Source organism: Ursus maritimus, unplaced genomic scaffold (genome assembly GCF_017311325.1).
Source record: "Ursus maritimus isolate PB19 unplaced genomic scaffold, ASM1731132v1 scaffold_5, whole genome shotgun sequence".
Classification (NCBI taxonomy): Eukaryota; Metazoa; Chordata; class Mammalia; order Carnivora; family Ursidae; genus Ursus; species Ursus maritimus.
In genome coordinates, this window is record NW_024426663.1 from 77,493,691 (window position 1) to 77,510,075 (window position 16,385).

Here is a 16,385-nt window from a genome sequence, read left to right on the forward strand (position 1 = left end):
GATGGATGGATGGATGGATGGATGGATGGACAGACGGACGGACAGATGGGTGAATGAGTGAATGAATGGACTCTGACACTGGAAAGTGAATCCTTGCATCCATGGCAACTGAGCCAGAAACTAAGTCAGGGGTGGGGGTGGTAGCAGTGCCATTTCTAGGCATTTTAACTGTAGAATTAGTTGGGCTTGTCCTCAGATCCGTTCTAGATGGGTGAGAGGAAGCTGAACATGATAGCTCAGGACAGCTTCCTTCAGGGACCAGTAATGCCAAGGCCAGTTACTGAAGTGGGGCAGAAGCGGGAGCCTGTCAGGGAGGGGGAGGTATAACCTTGAATTGAGCTGGTGTGCCCCCAGTCTCTGCCAGGTCTGCAGGGCCCCCTCCCTGCTCTAGAATCCACCTTAACTCAGAGAGACGAGGCAGGCCACCATAAGAGCCTGAGGAGGGAGCAGGGGTCTGTTTGGTGGCTCAGAATCGGGGCCTGGATTTGGGCCTGGGGGTGTCTGACCCAAGACCTGAGCACCACAGCCACGTGTTCCTCCAAGGGGCAGTTCGGGGTGTGGGTCGGAAGCTGGGGAGAGGGGACAGGGCTGAGGCGTCTGATGTGGCCTCTGCATCTGAAACAGACGGGACTTAGATCAACCTTACCCTCCATCTTCCTTGTGTCCCTCCACTGGTGAGGTCAGACCCTTCCACCATTCAGTCTCAGGATCCCCCAACTTCTGTCCCCTCTTCTGCAATTGAGTTGGGGCCTGGCTCAGGAGGTCAGCAAAGGCCTGAGGCCAGCCCCTAAGACTGTGGAAGTGGGGCTCACCCCACCTCCTTTCAAGGGGCAACAGTTGAGCCCCTTCAGGTGGGAGCACAGGTGCCTCTGACCCAAGCTGGAAGCCCACTGGCCACCTTGGCCCAGGGCACACCAAGCCCCCAGGTCCCAGGCTGTCTGGCCTTGTGACCATAGGTATCCAAAGGGTCCTGGGACTGACTGAAAGTCAGGGACACAGCGTCAGGGTGACTCATGGAGCTCTAAGAGCCTGAGGCTACCTCCAAGGCCCATGGGAGTAGGACTTGTCCAGGATGCATCCAAAGACAAGCCAGACACGGGTGTGCTGGCACCCAGCCCGGGGAAACTCCTCAACGTCCCACGGCTCATTCCATGAAGACACAGATGTGTCTGTTCCGTGCTCGTGTGTGTGTGTGTGTGTGAAAGAGAGAGAAACAGAAAGTTTGTACAAGTATAACCGTCCACCAGAGGTCATCTTTGTCCCGGAGCCTCACTCCATTGCCAACCAGGCCCGGCAGGGCCAGAATGAGTACGTGGGCCAGATGGGAAACAGTGGGGAGAGAGGACTGTGTGCACGCCTCACACACACTAAATACTGGCTGCAAGGAACAGGCCCAGGGTTTACCAGTCCTTCTGATTCTTCTGAGAAACTGAAAACTACGATTTTTAATGTGAAACTTCCTGATTTTCAAGCATATAGTCACAGTTTTTGAAGACACTGTGTGAGTGAAATAAAGCAGGGGGTGGGGTGTGGGTCACAGCCCAGGAGCCTTGGGATGAGGCCTGGCTTTAGTCCAGTGCCCTCAATTTTGCAAATAAGGAAACTGAGGCTGGGCCAGAGCAGGGACCAGCAGGCCAGGGCCACACTGAGTCCCCTGGCTCCCTCGACTCATTGGCAGCCACAGCCCTTGGGGAGCACCCACACGTTCCAGGCAAGAGACACCAAGAAAGAGGGGCGCGTACCTTCCTCACCAAGGGCCCGAATTGAGTTTTCTGAGGTGGCTCAAGGAGGGTCCTGCAGTGCTGGCCTCTTCCGGGCACGAAGACCCTGAGCCCCTCTCCGTCTAAGGCCCTGGGACAAACCCAGGTCCTATTTTGTCCTACTGGTGATGAAAGTCAAGAATGTAAGTAGCTTTTGGGATATCGCCCAGAACAGAGGAACACGGTCATCTGACCACAAGCCTCTTGCACCTATAATCGACCATTTGCTCCTCAAGCTGCAAGGGCCTTGAGAATGGACCATCATCCCAGGAAAGCAGAACCTCAGGCCCCTGGGACTCAGGGCCTGACGTGTCCACCCAGCCCCGTCCAGCCTAACTGATGGGTCGGGCTGCCCCAGTGCCTGGTGGGGAGGGAGGCCGTTTCTGGGGGTTTGGGGGCTGATCCCAACCAAACAGCCACCCCGCCCAGGTTCTGTCTGGAGGCCTAGATGGAGCCTCCCCCTGCCACACCCCCCCTAATGCTCTGCAGATGGGCTCCCCCAAAGGCCTCCAAGAAAAACACGACGACCGCAGATCTCTCCTCACAGAAACGGAACCTCTGGAACAGTCTCTTGTGACGTTCCCGAAATGAAAATAAAAATTCCTCTGAAGTGTATTTCAGCTCTGAGGCAGCACTGGCTGCATCGGGAGCTCGGTCCCAGTCGCCACGGGAACACTGTGGGCTCGGGTTCCCGCGTACCGAAGCCACCCCATGACCCTCTCACACCCACCGCCACCAGGGACCTGCTTGGCCCATACACAGTCTTTGAAAATTTCAACTCGGCTGCCAATGTTGGAAAAATTAAGAGGTTTTACATAAAATCACAGTTTCTGGCTTCTCCTGAGAAATCGGAAGCCCTTTTGCAGCTGACCCCAAATTGGCCTGTGCCCCCACACCAGCCTACCCCTGCCTAGGCTGCCCATCCAGCCTCACCCTGCCCTCAGTGGATCTGGGCAAGGATGCAGAGACACGAGCTCCTGTCCTAGGGGCTATGACCCGTCTAGGGGTCCAAGCCTCTGCACCTCCTGAGCCTAGGCGCTGGGTGCAGATTCACACACCCCGTGCATAAGCTCCAGCCCGTGGCTCCGAGCCGCATGGGTGGGGTCTAGCAGGCCACCACGCCCCTCGTCTATAACCTGAGCCCCTTTGAGCCCCCAACCCAAACAACCTTAACTGAACTTCGCTCAACTTGAACCCCTGCATCCCACTGGGGACTCAGGTCTGTGCTCTGGGGGTCTCGGGGCGGCCCTTAGTCCTTCACCCCACCAGACCGGCCCAGTGTCCCAGCTCTTTGTTCTCCTGATTCCTTCACCTGCCCAGAGCACTGTCCTCTCACACCTGACCAGTGCTGCCCCATCCTGTGAACTGCCAAAGCACTAAGGATCAGGGGTAAACACTAGCCCCTGTGGCACACCCTGGAGTCCACGGAGTCACTAAAGAAACTTCCAGCTAGGAATCTGCAGATGGCGTTTTAACCCGTCCCAAGCATGAGTCCAGAGGCTCTGGATAGAAGCCTTAAAAAAAAAAGCCCAAACACACGAATACCTCCCAGGCCTGGGCCCCAGCGAAGAGATGATTCTGGCAAGCGCCACCTCCCCTGGGTCTGCAGGCCAGAGTGGGGGCAGAGGGAAGGCGGGAGGGGCCTGGCCAGGAACTGGGGTGCTGGCTCCTCCCTGACCCGGGGGCAAGCCTGGATGGGAATGTGGTTCCTTCCGGGGCCAACGTTCTCCTCTGACCACCACGGAAATGACTTGCCAGGACCCCCAATATTCCTGCAGCTCTATGGCTCCACGTTGCCTCCTCTCCATCCCCCTGCCACTTGGGTCCAGGCCACAGTCTCTCCCCTGGGCCACATTAGTGGCCTCCTCCACGGAAACAGACCATGCTGTTTCTCCACTTAGAGCAGGGCACCACCCCTCCCTCTAAGACTGAGCCGCGAGACCCACCTCCATTTACCCCTTGGGCCCTTCCTGCCGCACCCCCCAAACAGGCCACATCCACTCCCCTCAGGACACTCAGCCCTGCTGGCTCCGCCCATCTTCTCCCCCAGTGAACTGCAACCCACACTTTCAGATGTGGCTCCAACTCCCAGTTACTGTGGTCGGTTCACGGTATTTCCCAACATTTCTAACTGTGCAGGCCTTTGGGGACCGACCGGGTCACCACAGCTGTATGAGGGCGGGGGCGGGGGTTGAAAGGGGGCTACGTCTGTCTGGTTCTCAGCATCCCCGAGCCTGGCCCAATGCCGGGCCCTATGTGGGCCAACTGTAGAGATCTGGTGAATGAATTGAATGAATGGGTAATTGAACAAGGGATATGGTTTCCACGGGGCACTTGATGTCCAAAGACAATGGCACAGGGAATGGCAGCCAGAGCATGCTGAGGGCAGCGAGTCTCCCCCAGGACAGCAGGAAAGGCCCAGGATCACCTGGCACCCCAGGAGGCCCTTGGCCCCAGCAACATTCCAGTTCCACCGGGACAACACCAAGAACCCACAGCCAGGAGCGTAAGTGCCGTGGCAAGCCCTCAGACACCAACCAGGCGCAACTGCTTCCCCAGGAATAAGGACCACGTGGCCAGGCTTCCAGAGCAGCCATATTCCTTCCTTCTTTTCACAGATACGTAAGCACTGACCATGAGCCAGGCACTGCTCCCAATGCTGGGAATTCCGCAGCGAGCCAGAGATTCTCCCCACGGCTAGTAGGTGGAGTGACCCGAGATACTCCTGCACGCCCTTGCTGAGGCTTCTGTTGCTGCATATGCTCAGAAGACTGCCTGCATCCCCAGAACGGCCAGCCTGCAGGTGGAAAGCCCTGGGGGGTGGAAAGGAGATGCTGCACAGGGAGCCAGCCAGGCAGCCCCGGCTCCAAGCCTGCTCCTCCCTGGCACACACGGAGCTCTACAACTTACCAGCCGTGTGGCCTCCAGTGCCTCGGTTGTCATCTGTAAAACGGGCACAATGGGGTTGTTACACGGATCCCTGAGATGATGCGCCTACAGTGCTCTGGGGAACGCCTGCACAGGTGAGGCCATCCTCCCATAGGCCCTCGATAAATGCGTGTCCCTGAGCCACCGGCGCAGCTCCGGGGGCAGGAGAAGAATCAGTAACGGACTGGGCTCTGGCAAGACTGGCTTTTGTGCGACGGAAACCAGTAACACTGAATAGAAAAGGGGAACCAGAGCCTGGGGAAAAGGCTTGTATCAAACGTGACAGAAAGTCGATAAGCAGATTAAAGGTCTTATCTCCGTATGTAAGACCCCAGGAGATGAACGGGGCAAGGACTTAAACAGGAAGAGGAGACGCACCAAGTAATCAAACACCGGAAGATCATTCATCCTCGCTGGCGATCAGAGGAGCACAAAGTAAGGCAAAAGCAGCACTGCTTCCCTGCTGGATCGGTGAAGTAGCAGTGAGCAAAGCCCCCTGTAGTGGTGAGGAAGTGGAGACACTGGGGGGCCGCGCTGGGAAACCAGCCTGGTTCTGCTCCGACAGCTGTGAGACTGTCATTCGCCTGGATTCCATGATTACTTCAGCCACTCCGCAAGTACTTCCTGACAGCTGTTCAGAGCCAGGGCTCAGGGCGTCGGGCTGGCTCGGGCTGTGGCCTACAGGGTCAGCAACAGGAGAGGGATTCGAGGCCCCCTGCCAGGAGGGCACTAAACTCAAATAACAAGAGAGGTTGCACTAAGGGCACGCACGTTAGTTACCACCGCCTCGAAACGCCGCTGGGCACACAGCCTGCCCTGCACACCCTCGCAAGCTCCCATTCACCCCAGCAGGTCCAGGGCCCCTCCCCCTGGCGGCAGAGTGGGAAAGAAACACCTGGCCTGTCAGAGGGGCAAGGACGCATGGACATCCTCAGGGACCCTGGGCCGCACGCCGTGCCTGGCAATCCTGTCCCACAGACCAGGGTCTCCATGTCCAGGAGTGAGAGGAGCTTCAAGTGCCCACCTGTGCAGCCGTGTCTGGGGTCCCTGCCCCCACCCCAAGAGTCTGGAAGCCAAATGGGCTTGGCTTGTGGCCAGCACCATCTGGTTTGGGAAACCCCCTTGCTCTGAACCAGGGCAGCCAGGAACAGTGCATGGGGCAGGGCTCAGAAGTCCGAAGAACAGGCCCCAAATCTGGCTTCTGCACTTGGCCCAGCCACCTAACCTGACTCTTCTCCCCCAGGATCCCCACCTTAGTTGTGTCCCCACCATCCCCCATCCTCCTGGAGCCATCCTTTCAAGAGCCAGGAGCCTTCCCTGGTCCCTTCCCTCACACCCACGTATGTGAGCTCTACCTCCAAGGCGCATCCTGAACGCATCTGCCCACCATCTGCCATCAGCCACCGGGCCCACCCAGGGCGCCACACAGGCCTCCCTGCTCCCACTCTCTCCACTGAGAGCTCTCCAACAGCTTCCCACTGCTGGGAGAACAAGGCCCACCTCGCACCACAACCCCACTGACCCAGCCCTCCCCACCTCCCTGGACCCAGGGTCAAGTGCTTCTGCACCTGCTGCCCCCCTCTCTGGGACGGTGTTCCCCGGGGCAGCCAGGTCCGCCTCACCTCCCACCTGGAGTAGCTCCCTCCCTTACCTGCCCTCTCTCATGTTACCCTTTCCCTGGATTTTACCTCGCTCCCAGATTTACCCCTCTGTTCACCGTGTGACCCCACTGGCTGGCAAGCTCTGGAAGAGCAGGGATTTCACATGGCTCATTCCCTGATGTATCTCCAGCACCCAAACCAGCCCCAGACACAAAGTGGGTGCACCGTAAGAATGTGAACGACTGACTGACTGACTGAATGAATGAATGAATGAATGAAAGAACAAACGTGCCCCTCTAAGCCTCAGTGTTCCATCTCAGGAGTACAGCTGTCATTTCTATTGCTCCCCCCATGACTGGGGAGCATCACTGGGCACCTGGTCCGTCCCCAGCCCTTCACTGCCATCCACCTCCCTGCGCAGGCCCTGCTCCAAGGCCATCTCCTCCACCCAGTCCTGGCCCCGGACTTTTCTGAATCTCATGCAACCTCTCGCCCGAGCCCTGATCTTGTCCCAGCTGTGCACTTCGCCCTGCCTGGACATCCCCCAGGAGGTGTTCTAGCCACACAGCTGCAGATGAAGCCCACATCCCAGCACTGAGCCCAGACCGATGGGGCCAAAACAAAGGTATGGAAGAGACACCGCAACTCCGGTCCCAGAAGCCGGCCCACGTTCCAAACACGGGTGAGCGTGTGTGCATGTGCAAGGGAGAGGGGGAGTCTGAGAGTAGGAGGGGGAGAGAGTCAGACACCAACCTTTCCCCCCTAATTGTGTGACCTTTTCCCAGCTCCAAGTTCCTTCAGGGCCAAGTGCACAGCGCTGCTTGGTATTAATTTCAAAGAGAAATGGGTCAAGGAAAATGGGAAATTTTTCTAGAAAACACTTTAGGCGTGGAGCTGGCTGAAGTGTCTGCTGCCCTGTGGAGATTTCTGAGAGGAAACGGGGACTGTGATCAGGGGTAATCAGGGGTGTCTACAAAGTGGCAGAGTTCAGACCCTAGGCCCAGACCCAGTTGCTGCTTCTGGGGCAGGGCCTTCTGTCCCCTTCAGACATCCCTGGAACTATTTCTGCAGCCCCATCCCCCCGATGCTGGGAGCGAGCACTTCTCACTGGCCACGCGGCCCCTCTGTTTGCTCAGGAGGCCTGTGTCCTGGGACCCTGTCCCTCTGCCCCTCGTTGTGTGGACACAGCACGCAGGAAGCCATGTCTCCTTCACAATCATTCCAGGAGGGTACCCGAGGTGTAGAGAGAGGCTCATCGGGGTCCTCGGGGATACTCAGGCCCAGCTGTTCCCACCCCTGGCAGGCCGGCTAGTACATCTGAAGCACAAATGCCACAGACATGTTAAGTTGCCCCTAGAGACATCACGTCTTTTCCAGAAACATCCCAGTCTGCTGTGCTGAGGACCTGCAGAGAGCAGGCCACGCACAGCCCACAGCCGACGCGACAACCAGACGCACTGCTCTTGCTAATTAAACTCCAGACACAGCCGAAGCAGACACAGCTTCACTCCCCAGCTGCGTGTTATCTGGAAAGCAGGCATGGTTACCGCATGCCAACGACGAGAAGCTCTTTGGGGGACATCAGCAACACGAACATAAGGGAAGGAAAGAAGGAGCAACAGTTGATTGTGTCCGTGGAAGAGAGAGCCACGGAGAGGGGCGACGAGGGCAGAGGACCTCAGAGCCTGAGACAAAGAGCCGGAATCACAAGGACAGGTAACAGCAAACATGGAGCAGGCGCCACACCGCGGATGAGATGAGGATTGGCTTGTCTTAACTCCCACCATTACGATCCATTTTACAGATAAGTAAACCGAAGCACCACAGGGGTAGGCACACTGCCCAGGCAGGTACACTCGACCTCTACACCAAGCCACCTGGCTCCTCCGAGAACTGTCCCTTGCATCTGAGGGCCACACCCAGGCCAGAGCCAGAGCCAAGCCACTGTCCCCTAGTGGCACTCATCATCTGTTCACCGTGCCCCGGCAAAGATCAGGTCTCTCCTGGGCCACATTCACTTGGCTGGCTCCACCCCTGAACAAGATCCCACACCAACTCAGGAGGAGACAGGGAGGGAGGGGGTGCAGGCCAGAGACACGGAGACAGCTAAATTTATGTCTGAGGTGAGCAGCTGAGCATGTGGGCTGTTCTTGGGGAGGCACGCCTGGCAATTCTTCACCGCCGTAATGCCTCTGCCCTCATAACCCACTGGACAGGGCCCCCGTCTGCAGACCCCAGGCAGAAAGTGCCCCCGCTTGCCGACAGCTCTGGGGCGCTCTCCAAGTCTGAGCCCAGACCACTCCAGGCCTCAGAGAGTGTGCAGCCTCGGCTGTCCCCGTGCCAGCCCCCGTCCACCCCTCCAGCATGAGGCCACGTCACCGCGCTGGCGTCTCCTCCAGCCGTCCAGGGGGCCGGCCACAGAGCGGCGGGAGTGCTGAGGCCTCTGCCAAGGGTGCGCTCAGCTCTGAAACACGCCTCCCAGAGCCCAGAGCCGGGCCAGCTGCCTTGGATTTCACAACCAAATGCTTGTCCTTGGGTTTCCTCTGGTCCCTGAGCTGCAGGCACAGCCCAGGGGTGGAATGAGGCAGAGGAACGGACAGGGCCCCAGGAATCGAGCACCGAGGCACCCAGGCTTTTGGCTGCACCTCTGAGCTGGCTGGGCGGGGCACGAAGCCAAGTCCGGTGTGAGAGCCCCCCAGGTCACCACCTGAGAGGGCCAGGCCCAGCCACAGGACTCCAGCCAGCAGCTCAGAGACACAGAAGCCCCCAGATGCCAGCCAGGCCTGGGGCTCAGGATGCAAAGCCAGCCGAGGGCCTCTCTCCCCACTCCAACAGAACCCCAGGCTTCAACATTTAGATACCGTGTATGCTGAATCACGGCTCCCAGGATGTCACAGCCTCATCCCCAGACCCTGTGAGTGTTGCCTTTATGGCTCAAGAGACTCAACCTATCCTTAACTTAATCACATGAAAGATCTTGAAATGGGTAGTCTCCTGGATTACCCCAGTGGGCCAAACGTAATCACAAGTGTCCTTGTAAGAGGGACACAGAGATTGGTCTACAGGAGAGGAAACTGTGACTGTGGGAGCAGAGACCAGAGCAATGCAGCCACCAGCCAAGGGATGTCAGCGACCACCAGAGCTGGAAGAGGCCAGGAAGAGATCCTCCCACTGGGCCTCCCACCGAGCCTCCAGAGGGAACCCACCTTGCTGACACCTTAATTTTTGCCCCTTCAGATCTGTTTTGGATTTCTGGCCTCCAGAACTATAAGAGAATAACCCTGTGTTGTTTGTGGTAATGTGTCTCGGTTGTCATAGAAAACTGAGATGGACGTCAATCACTGTGAAGAGGAAAGCCTCCCTGAGCTGGCCTCCAGCAAGTTAGCGCCCCCTCCACGCCCTCTGCGGCCCTTAGCCTCTCCCTTACACCTCACACCCACTGCGTCACCCAAGTAGGCCTGGTGATTTACCGGCCATTAAGTGCAGCCTTGCCCACCTCCCATCCATGGCCTGTCCTGACAGGACTCCACCCTCTTCCCAACCCCTCAGGACTCCCTGCCTCCAGCCTGGACCACAGTGGACTGGCTGTGACACAGAACGATCTCTCAGGCAACTTTCCTACCAGGGCTGCTCACTGCCTATAGGACACCATCCACACTCTGGAACATTCCAGGCTGCGGGTCCCAGCATCAGCTCTGGCCCCCTGGCTCCTGGCGCTGCACACCTACCTCCAGCTTCTCCTGAGGCAGCCCCTCCCCGACTCCTCAGAAGCCTAGAAACTCCTAACTGGCTCAAGCCAATGTCACAGGATGGACGGAAATGTGCAGTGGGTCAGCAGAGGAAAGACTGGGCCGCCAGGTATAGAGACTGAAGGCCGGCCACGTGGAGGAGCCACGCGGAACAGCAGAGAGCGCCAGCACCCTGTCCACTCTCTCTCACCAGCCCCTCCTGGCAGTGGCAGGGCAGAGCGCTCCCGAGGGTGGCACGCCTCCTCTGCCCGCCAGGGAGGATGCCGCAGCCTGACAGCAGCAGGCAGAGGCTTGGCACGGGCTGCTTCCAAGGAGGTGGCAGCCAAGGTCACGGGCACTGAGCTGTCTGACTTCTCTTCCTTCAGCCGGGGCCCAGTACAAGGCAAGGTGGGAGGGCACAGTGGCCCATTGGGTGGTTCTGTGGGATGGGAACCAAGCCCCTAGGCAGGAACACAGAGCACCCCCCTGCAGGGGGCCGAGAAGAACAGCCCCCACTAGAGCATAGAGGACACTTCTGCCTCTGCCTCTTGTAAGCACAGGTGGCCAATGGGGGACATGTTTTATTTGGCTCATATGGTGCTTTTTAGAAATGTGAAGCAACATTTCAAAATCACGAGGGTTCCCATAAAAGTTCTGATATCTGGATGCTCTTGACAGTGAGGGGATCACTGCCCCAGGCCCACACTCCCACCAGCTCATGGTCAGGGGAGCCGAGGAGGGGCCGCCCCTGTGGACAAAGCCTCTGGTCGGCCCTGTGCCCATAGTGAGGCCAGGGCTGGATGCCATGGGCCCATCACACTCCCGCTACTGTTTTCCTTTTAGTAGAGACACATTCTCGGTGCCCATCGCCTATATCAAAAGGAGGGAAGTGAAAGTCAGGCCAAGCACTTAGCCTCTGCCACAGTCCTCACTGGCATCGCTGAGTCCTGGCAGCCTTGGAGTTTATGGCTCTTGTCTTGGCATAGCAGTACTCTCTGCTAGTGGCACCATGTGTCTAGCAGGGAGACCACATGCCCAGCTTGTGATCCAGGGATCTTTCCCACCCTGTGGGGACCTTCAGCCTCCCGCACACAGCCAGGCCCTTCGTGTCTGCAGCCAGGCCAGCTTTGTGCGTGTGGTCTTGGGGCCTGCCTAGCCACACCATGGCCCAGCCTCTCCAGGGCCCACAGTCTGAGGCTGGACGAGGGCCCAGCAGAGGCAGAGGGAAGGGGTCCTGCCTGAGCTGCACCTGAGCCCTGTCCCCGGACAAGGAGCGAGGGGTGCCTGCTCCTCCACAGACACGCCTCCCGCTCACTGTGCAGCCAGCCATGCACGGGAGGGCGGGGTCACTTCCTATATAAGCTGAGTGGTGGCCCCCAAAGATACCAGGTCCTTCCTGGGACCTGTAAACGTTTCCTTACGTGACAAAAAAAGGACTCTGCAGATGTGATTAGATCACAGATCTTGAGATGGGAGAAGATCCTTCTGGACTATCTGGATGGGCCCTAAATGCAATCACATGCATTCTTGTAAGAGAGGCTGAGGAAGATTCACACACACACACACACACACACACACACACACACAAACACGACCAAGAGGCAGAGACTGGAATGATGTGGCCACAAGCCAGGGGATCCCGGCAGCCACCAGAAGCTGGAAGAGGCCAGAACAGATGCCCCTGCAGCCTCCAGATGGAGCACGGCCCTGCCCACACATGACTTCTGCCCGGCGATACTCATTTCAGACTTCTGCCTTCCAGAACTGTGACAGAATGACACACTGCAGCTGCTTGCAGTGACCCAGCTGGTGGTAAGACGTCGAGGTAGCCAGAGAGTAGGAGGCAGTGACATGCCGGGGTCCCCAGTGCAAGTACGATGCAGGGCTTCCGGCCCAGACTGGGGCTCCTCTTCCCACACTTGCCGGCCCTGGCGCCCCCTCAACAACCCCAGACAGGGTGGACAGATGGCAGCCAGGGCAGGGCTTGGGCACAGGCCCAGCAGTCCAAGAGGGACCCTGTCCATGTATGTGTGCAAGTGCAAACACACACGTGCATGCACACACACACACACACACACACACACACACCAGGGAAGCTGATGTTACACAATCCCTGGACAGAGGGCTGGCTCAGAGTGGGGACAGACAACGGGACCAGGTGTACCTGAGAGAGGGCTAGTATGGAAGAGGCCTGGAAATGCCTCAACCACCTGTCCCCAAAAGGCCACCCTGGCCCCCTGGCCTCAGCTCTGCCCTTCTGCCCCTGCCAGGCTCCTGGGCCCAGGAGAGTGGAGCAGAGACACTTCTGCTATATCTGCAGGGCCATGAGGAGAGAAAAGGCACGCCCTGAGACCCTCCTGTGGGGCCCAAGAGCAACACTACTATATGCTACACTGCTCTATGCACACGCCAGACCTGGGCCTGAGTCTGTGAAGACATGTGAACACCTTCATTTCCCATCCATTTCCCCAGGGCAGTCTGCAACCCAGCAACTGACCTCAGATGATGGAGACTACTGGTGATAACAATTCTCTGAGGCTAGGTGAACCCCCCGAGATCACTCCAGGAAGGCTGCTGGCTGCTCAGGGAAAACAGGAGTGTGTCTCAGGACCCTGGAGGAGCCATGTGGGACATACCACCCCCCCACCAGGCATCCCTACCCCCAACCCCACCCCAGCCAGATGCCCACCTCCCAGACTGGAAGGCCCAAAGCAGATGCTTCCCCTTCCCCAGAGGACCCATCCTACCCACTGCCCATCACGGGGTTTCAAACCCACTTCCAGGAGCTGCCTTGGGGGAAGAAGGACAAAGCCTCAAGTCGGTCCCTCTAGCTTGCTTCAGCCACAGCCATGACGATCTATCAGGGTCCCCATCAGAATTCACTAGGAAAAAAGGACCGCCTGGCTTACATACACACACACACACACACACACACACACACACACACACTCGCCTCCTAGGGTTCTGTGCCCAGCACAGAGCAAACATGCCCCGCCAAGGACACTGCCTGCACATATCTCCTGGCTACACTCTGGGCCCTCACAAGGCCCAGGCTAATGGAAAGCTGGACCGTCTGAGGTCACCATGGGCCATCAGCCCAGCCCCAGCATAACATGCATTTGGAACCCCTCCAGCCAGCAAGTGGGCCTGAGCCCAGGGCTGGGTGGGAAGGGACATCCAGGGAGAAATGTACTCTCTGTGGACCAAATCACCCCCATGGGGTCATGCTGACACTGGGCACAGACATCACGGAAAGGGGACTTGGCCCCCGACCCTGGGCCTGTGGCCTGGCACTACCACACACAGCCCACAGTCTGGAGCCCACATGCCCACAACCCAGGCCTGAGGCCCAGAGCCCAGCCTGGAATACCTTCACTGCACTCCACCACCTTCCAGCATCTCAGTCTCCAACCTGTACAGCATCTACTTTTTTTCTTTTTTAAGCTGGGCTCCACACCCAGCGTGGAGCCCAATACGGAACTTGAACCCACAGCTCTGAAATCAAGACCTGAACAGAGATCAAGAGTCAGACGCTTAACCAACGGAGCCACCCAGGCACCCCTCCCCAGCATCTTCTAAGGCCACTGGTTTCTGAGTTTATCCTGAGTTTGAAATTCCCTTCCCGCATTCTGAGTTCGAAGCTCTCACCAGCAATAGGTGGATGGCAGGGGGAGGGGAGGACGGATTTAATAGATGGTCCCAAAAGACCAACAAAAGCCCAGAAAATGAGGCAAGGCCAGCACAGCCACGGGGAGAGCTGCCATGTTCAGGAGACAGGCACCATATGGAATCTGGGATCAGAGACAGCCCCTCTTGGCAGACACCACCTCACCTGGCCTAAGCAGGACCCAGAAGCACCAAGCCCAAGGCCCAAGGTGCCAGCTCTCTGAAACACAGGCATTTCTAATTCCACTGGACAGAGAAGGCAGAAGCCAGAGGCCTGAACGTGCCCGACGGCAGCTGGCCAGCATGGGCCTAACCCCTGGTCTGGGGCACTTCCGCTGCCCCATTTTCACTCCCACTCCCACCCTACCAGGTAACTCTCCATTCCTCCCCCTGCAGAGAAGCCCAAGGGTAGGACAGAGGCAGGAAGGCTGAGGCTGGGGAAGGCCTGGCAGACAGGCGATTCATCACGTGGGAAAAAGGGTCCACCCAAAGTATTGATCGGCTCCAGAGAGCGCTGGGCTTCCTGAAGGAACAATTTCTGTGCAAAGGTATCTGACATCACTCCTTGAAATTAGAATGGTGCCCTGCCAGCCTGCACCCAATTTATCTGTCAAGCTTGGAAGTCAGACCAAGAGACCTAAAATAAATAAGCCAGGACTGTTTGGGGTGATGGGAGTGTCCCGGCAAATCACAGCACAACAGGGTTGGCCCCGGGCAGGGCAGGAGCGGGGGGCGGTTCTGGGGTTCTCAGTCAACATGCAGATGAGCCTGACATAAGACCAAGGCCTCCGGGCCCCGCTGTTGCCACCTGCCCTGGCCATCAGCAGCCAGGGGGCCAGGACCAGAAGCTGAGGGCTAGCCCAGCCCTTAACCGGGCATAAGCAAGGCAGTCTCATTTGATCCCTGGGGCCCTGAGGACCATGAGGCCTGCTAGGACAATGGTCTGACCCCAACCTGGTCTCACTGCAGCCTAGAACCCAAGATTCCAAGAATGCTGTGGAGGTTTGGGCTTGAGGTCTCAGAGGCTGCAGCCGGGGGCTGTCACCAGGCCCACCCAGAAGCTCCTTCCACGCTTCCAGGCCCAGAGTGCGCTTTGGTTCTAGGTCACAAAAGAAAAAAAATCGTTTGAGTCTGTGCACAGGCTGCGGAGGCCTGGGGGGGCCCCTCTGGGGTTGTTGTCACGCACTTCCCTCCCCTTCCTCCTTTTGACATGCCCATGTATCCCAGAGGAAGTGGGGTCCGAACGGGGCCAGAGGAGAACTCAGGGCCTTTCTCTGTGAGCAGCCAGGCAGGGGCGGTCAGCCGTGATTGCAGGGAAGGTGGACTGCACAGAGGAAGAGGGAGGCTGTCTGGGGCCAGCAGACATCTTCTTGAGAGGCACGGGCTTAGAGACCTGAGCATATGGGCCCCAGGCCCAGGTACAGGCCTGCTCCGTGCTTCCCCCGCTCCTCGACACTAGCTGGACCTCAAGCAGCAGAAGAGGGTCCCCTAGGCAGCCCCCACTGCAGGCTATGGAGGTCCCAGACCTGCCAGCTTGTGGCCCATGTGCAGCAAGAGTAGAGGCCCCCACCCCAGCACTGCAGCACCCGCACTGTCCAGACTGTCAGTGAGAGCAGGGCTCAGGCTCAGGTGGCTGGGTCCCCCAGGGGAACAACCAGGCCCACCAAGCAGCCTTACCTGTGTCCAGGGCCTGTGGCCCCCCCAGAGGAGGGGGCCTCGGGGTGGGTGGCCGGCGATATACCACATGCACACGGCCCTGCTCAGCCTCCTTGGCCGCCAGCCCCTTCTCCAGGGGCTCGATGAAGAACTCCTCCTCCTCCATACGGATCAGGCCAGCCTGCAGGGCAAAAACGAAATGGTTCAAATTCCCAGAGCACAGCAGATCAATGATGGGCAACAGCAAGGAGGACCTCCCACCAGACTGACAGGACCAGAAGGACCCTGCCCGGCACCCCAGCTAGGCACCAGGCTTGAACCCCAAACCAGGGAGGGTACAGACAGGTGATCCCAGAGATCCCATCTGTTCAGAGCCTCCACTTCTAGTCACTGAGGCCAGAGCCCTGGGTGGTGGTGAGCCCCGTCGGGGGAAGAAGCTCTGTCTGGGCCATTCCCACCCCGACCCCCGCTCAGATGACCAAAATCCAAGATAAAGGCCCAAACTGCCAACTGGGGACTGAATCTGCCACAGACACGTTCAGGTGGACCCACAAGGTATTTTCAAAGTTCTGAACCCGACACTCAAAATGATGAGATTTCATGTTTCAAAACCGGAATTCCAGTTTCCCTTGCAAAACACAGGCTGACCCCAGTGCATGCTGCCGAGCAGTGGATGCCCCGTATGGAGCAAGCACCCCTACAGCTGACCACAGTCCCTGTGTCCCCAGCATCGGTCACCGGCCCAGACTACAGCACGGACCTGCTGCCTCCCCCAAGATGGGCCATAGCCCTCCCCTGCTGGAGAGCCCTCACTGGACCCCTGTCCCCGCCAGGATTTGGGTTGCTCTGTGTATACTCTGGCAGCCAGGCCCTCAGCCTGCCACTGCCTCCCAGGCCCTGGCTCACACATCTCACCCCAGCGCCTGGGACAGTCCCATCCTGCCAATACAGCCCTCACGGCTGGCCCTCCTCACCTTTGTCATCTGGTAAACTCTCATTCTCCCTTCAGCACCTGGTTCGGATCCCCCAACTGGCACCCCCCCCCC

At 58.4% G+C, this 16,385-nt stretch overlaps 1 protein-coding gene across 1 annotated transcript in view; it reads right to left on the reverse strand.

Moving 5' to 3' along the window:
• Positions 1 to 16,385, reverse strand: part of ADAMTS2 (ADAM metallopeptidase with thrombospondin type 1 motif 2) — a 223,772-nt gene that overhangs the window by 134,990 nt on the left and 72,397 nt on the right. Inside the window, exon 3 of the mRNA XM_040622615.1 lies at positions 15,361 to 15,520. Coding sequence (XP_040478549.1) covers positions 15,361 to 15,520 — 160 coding nt within the window. The remainder of the gene's footprint in view (positions 1 to 15,360; positions 15,521 to 16,385) is intronic.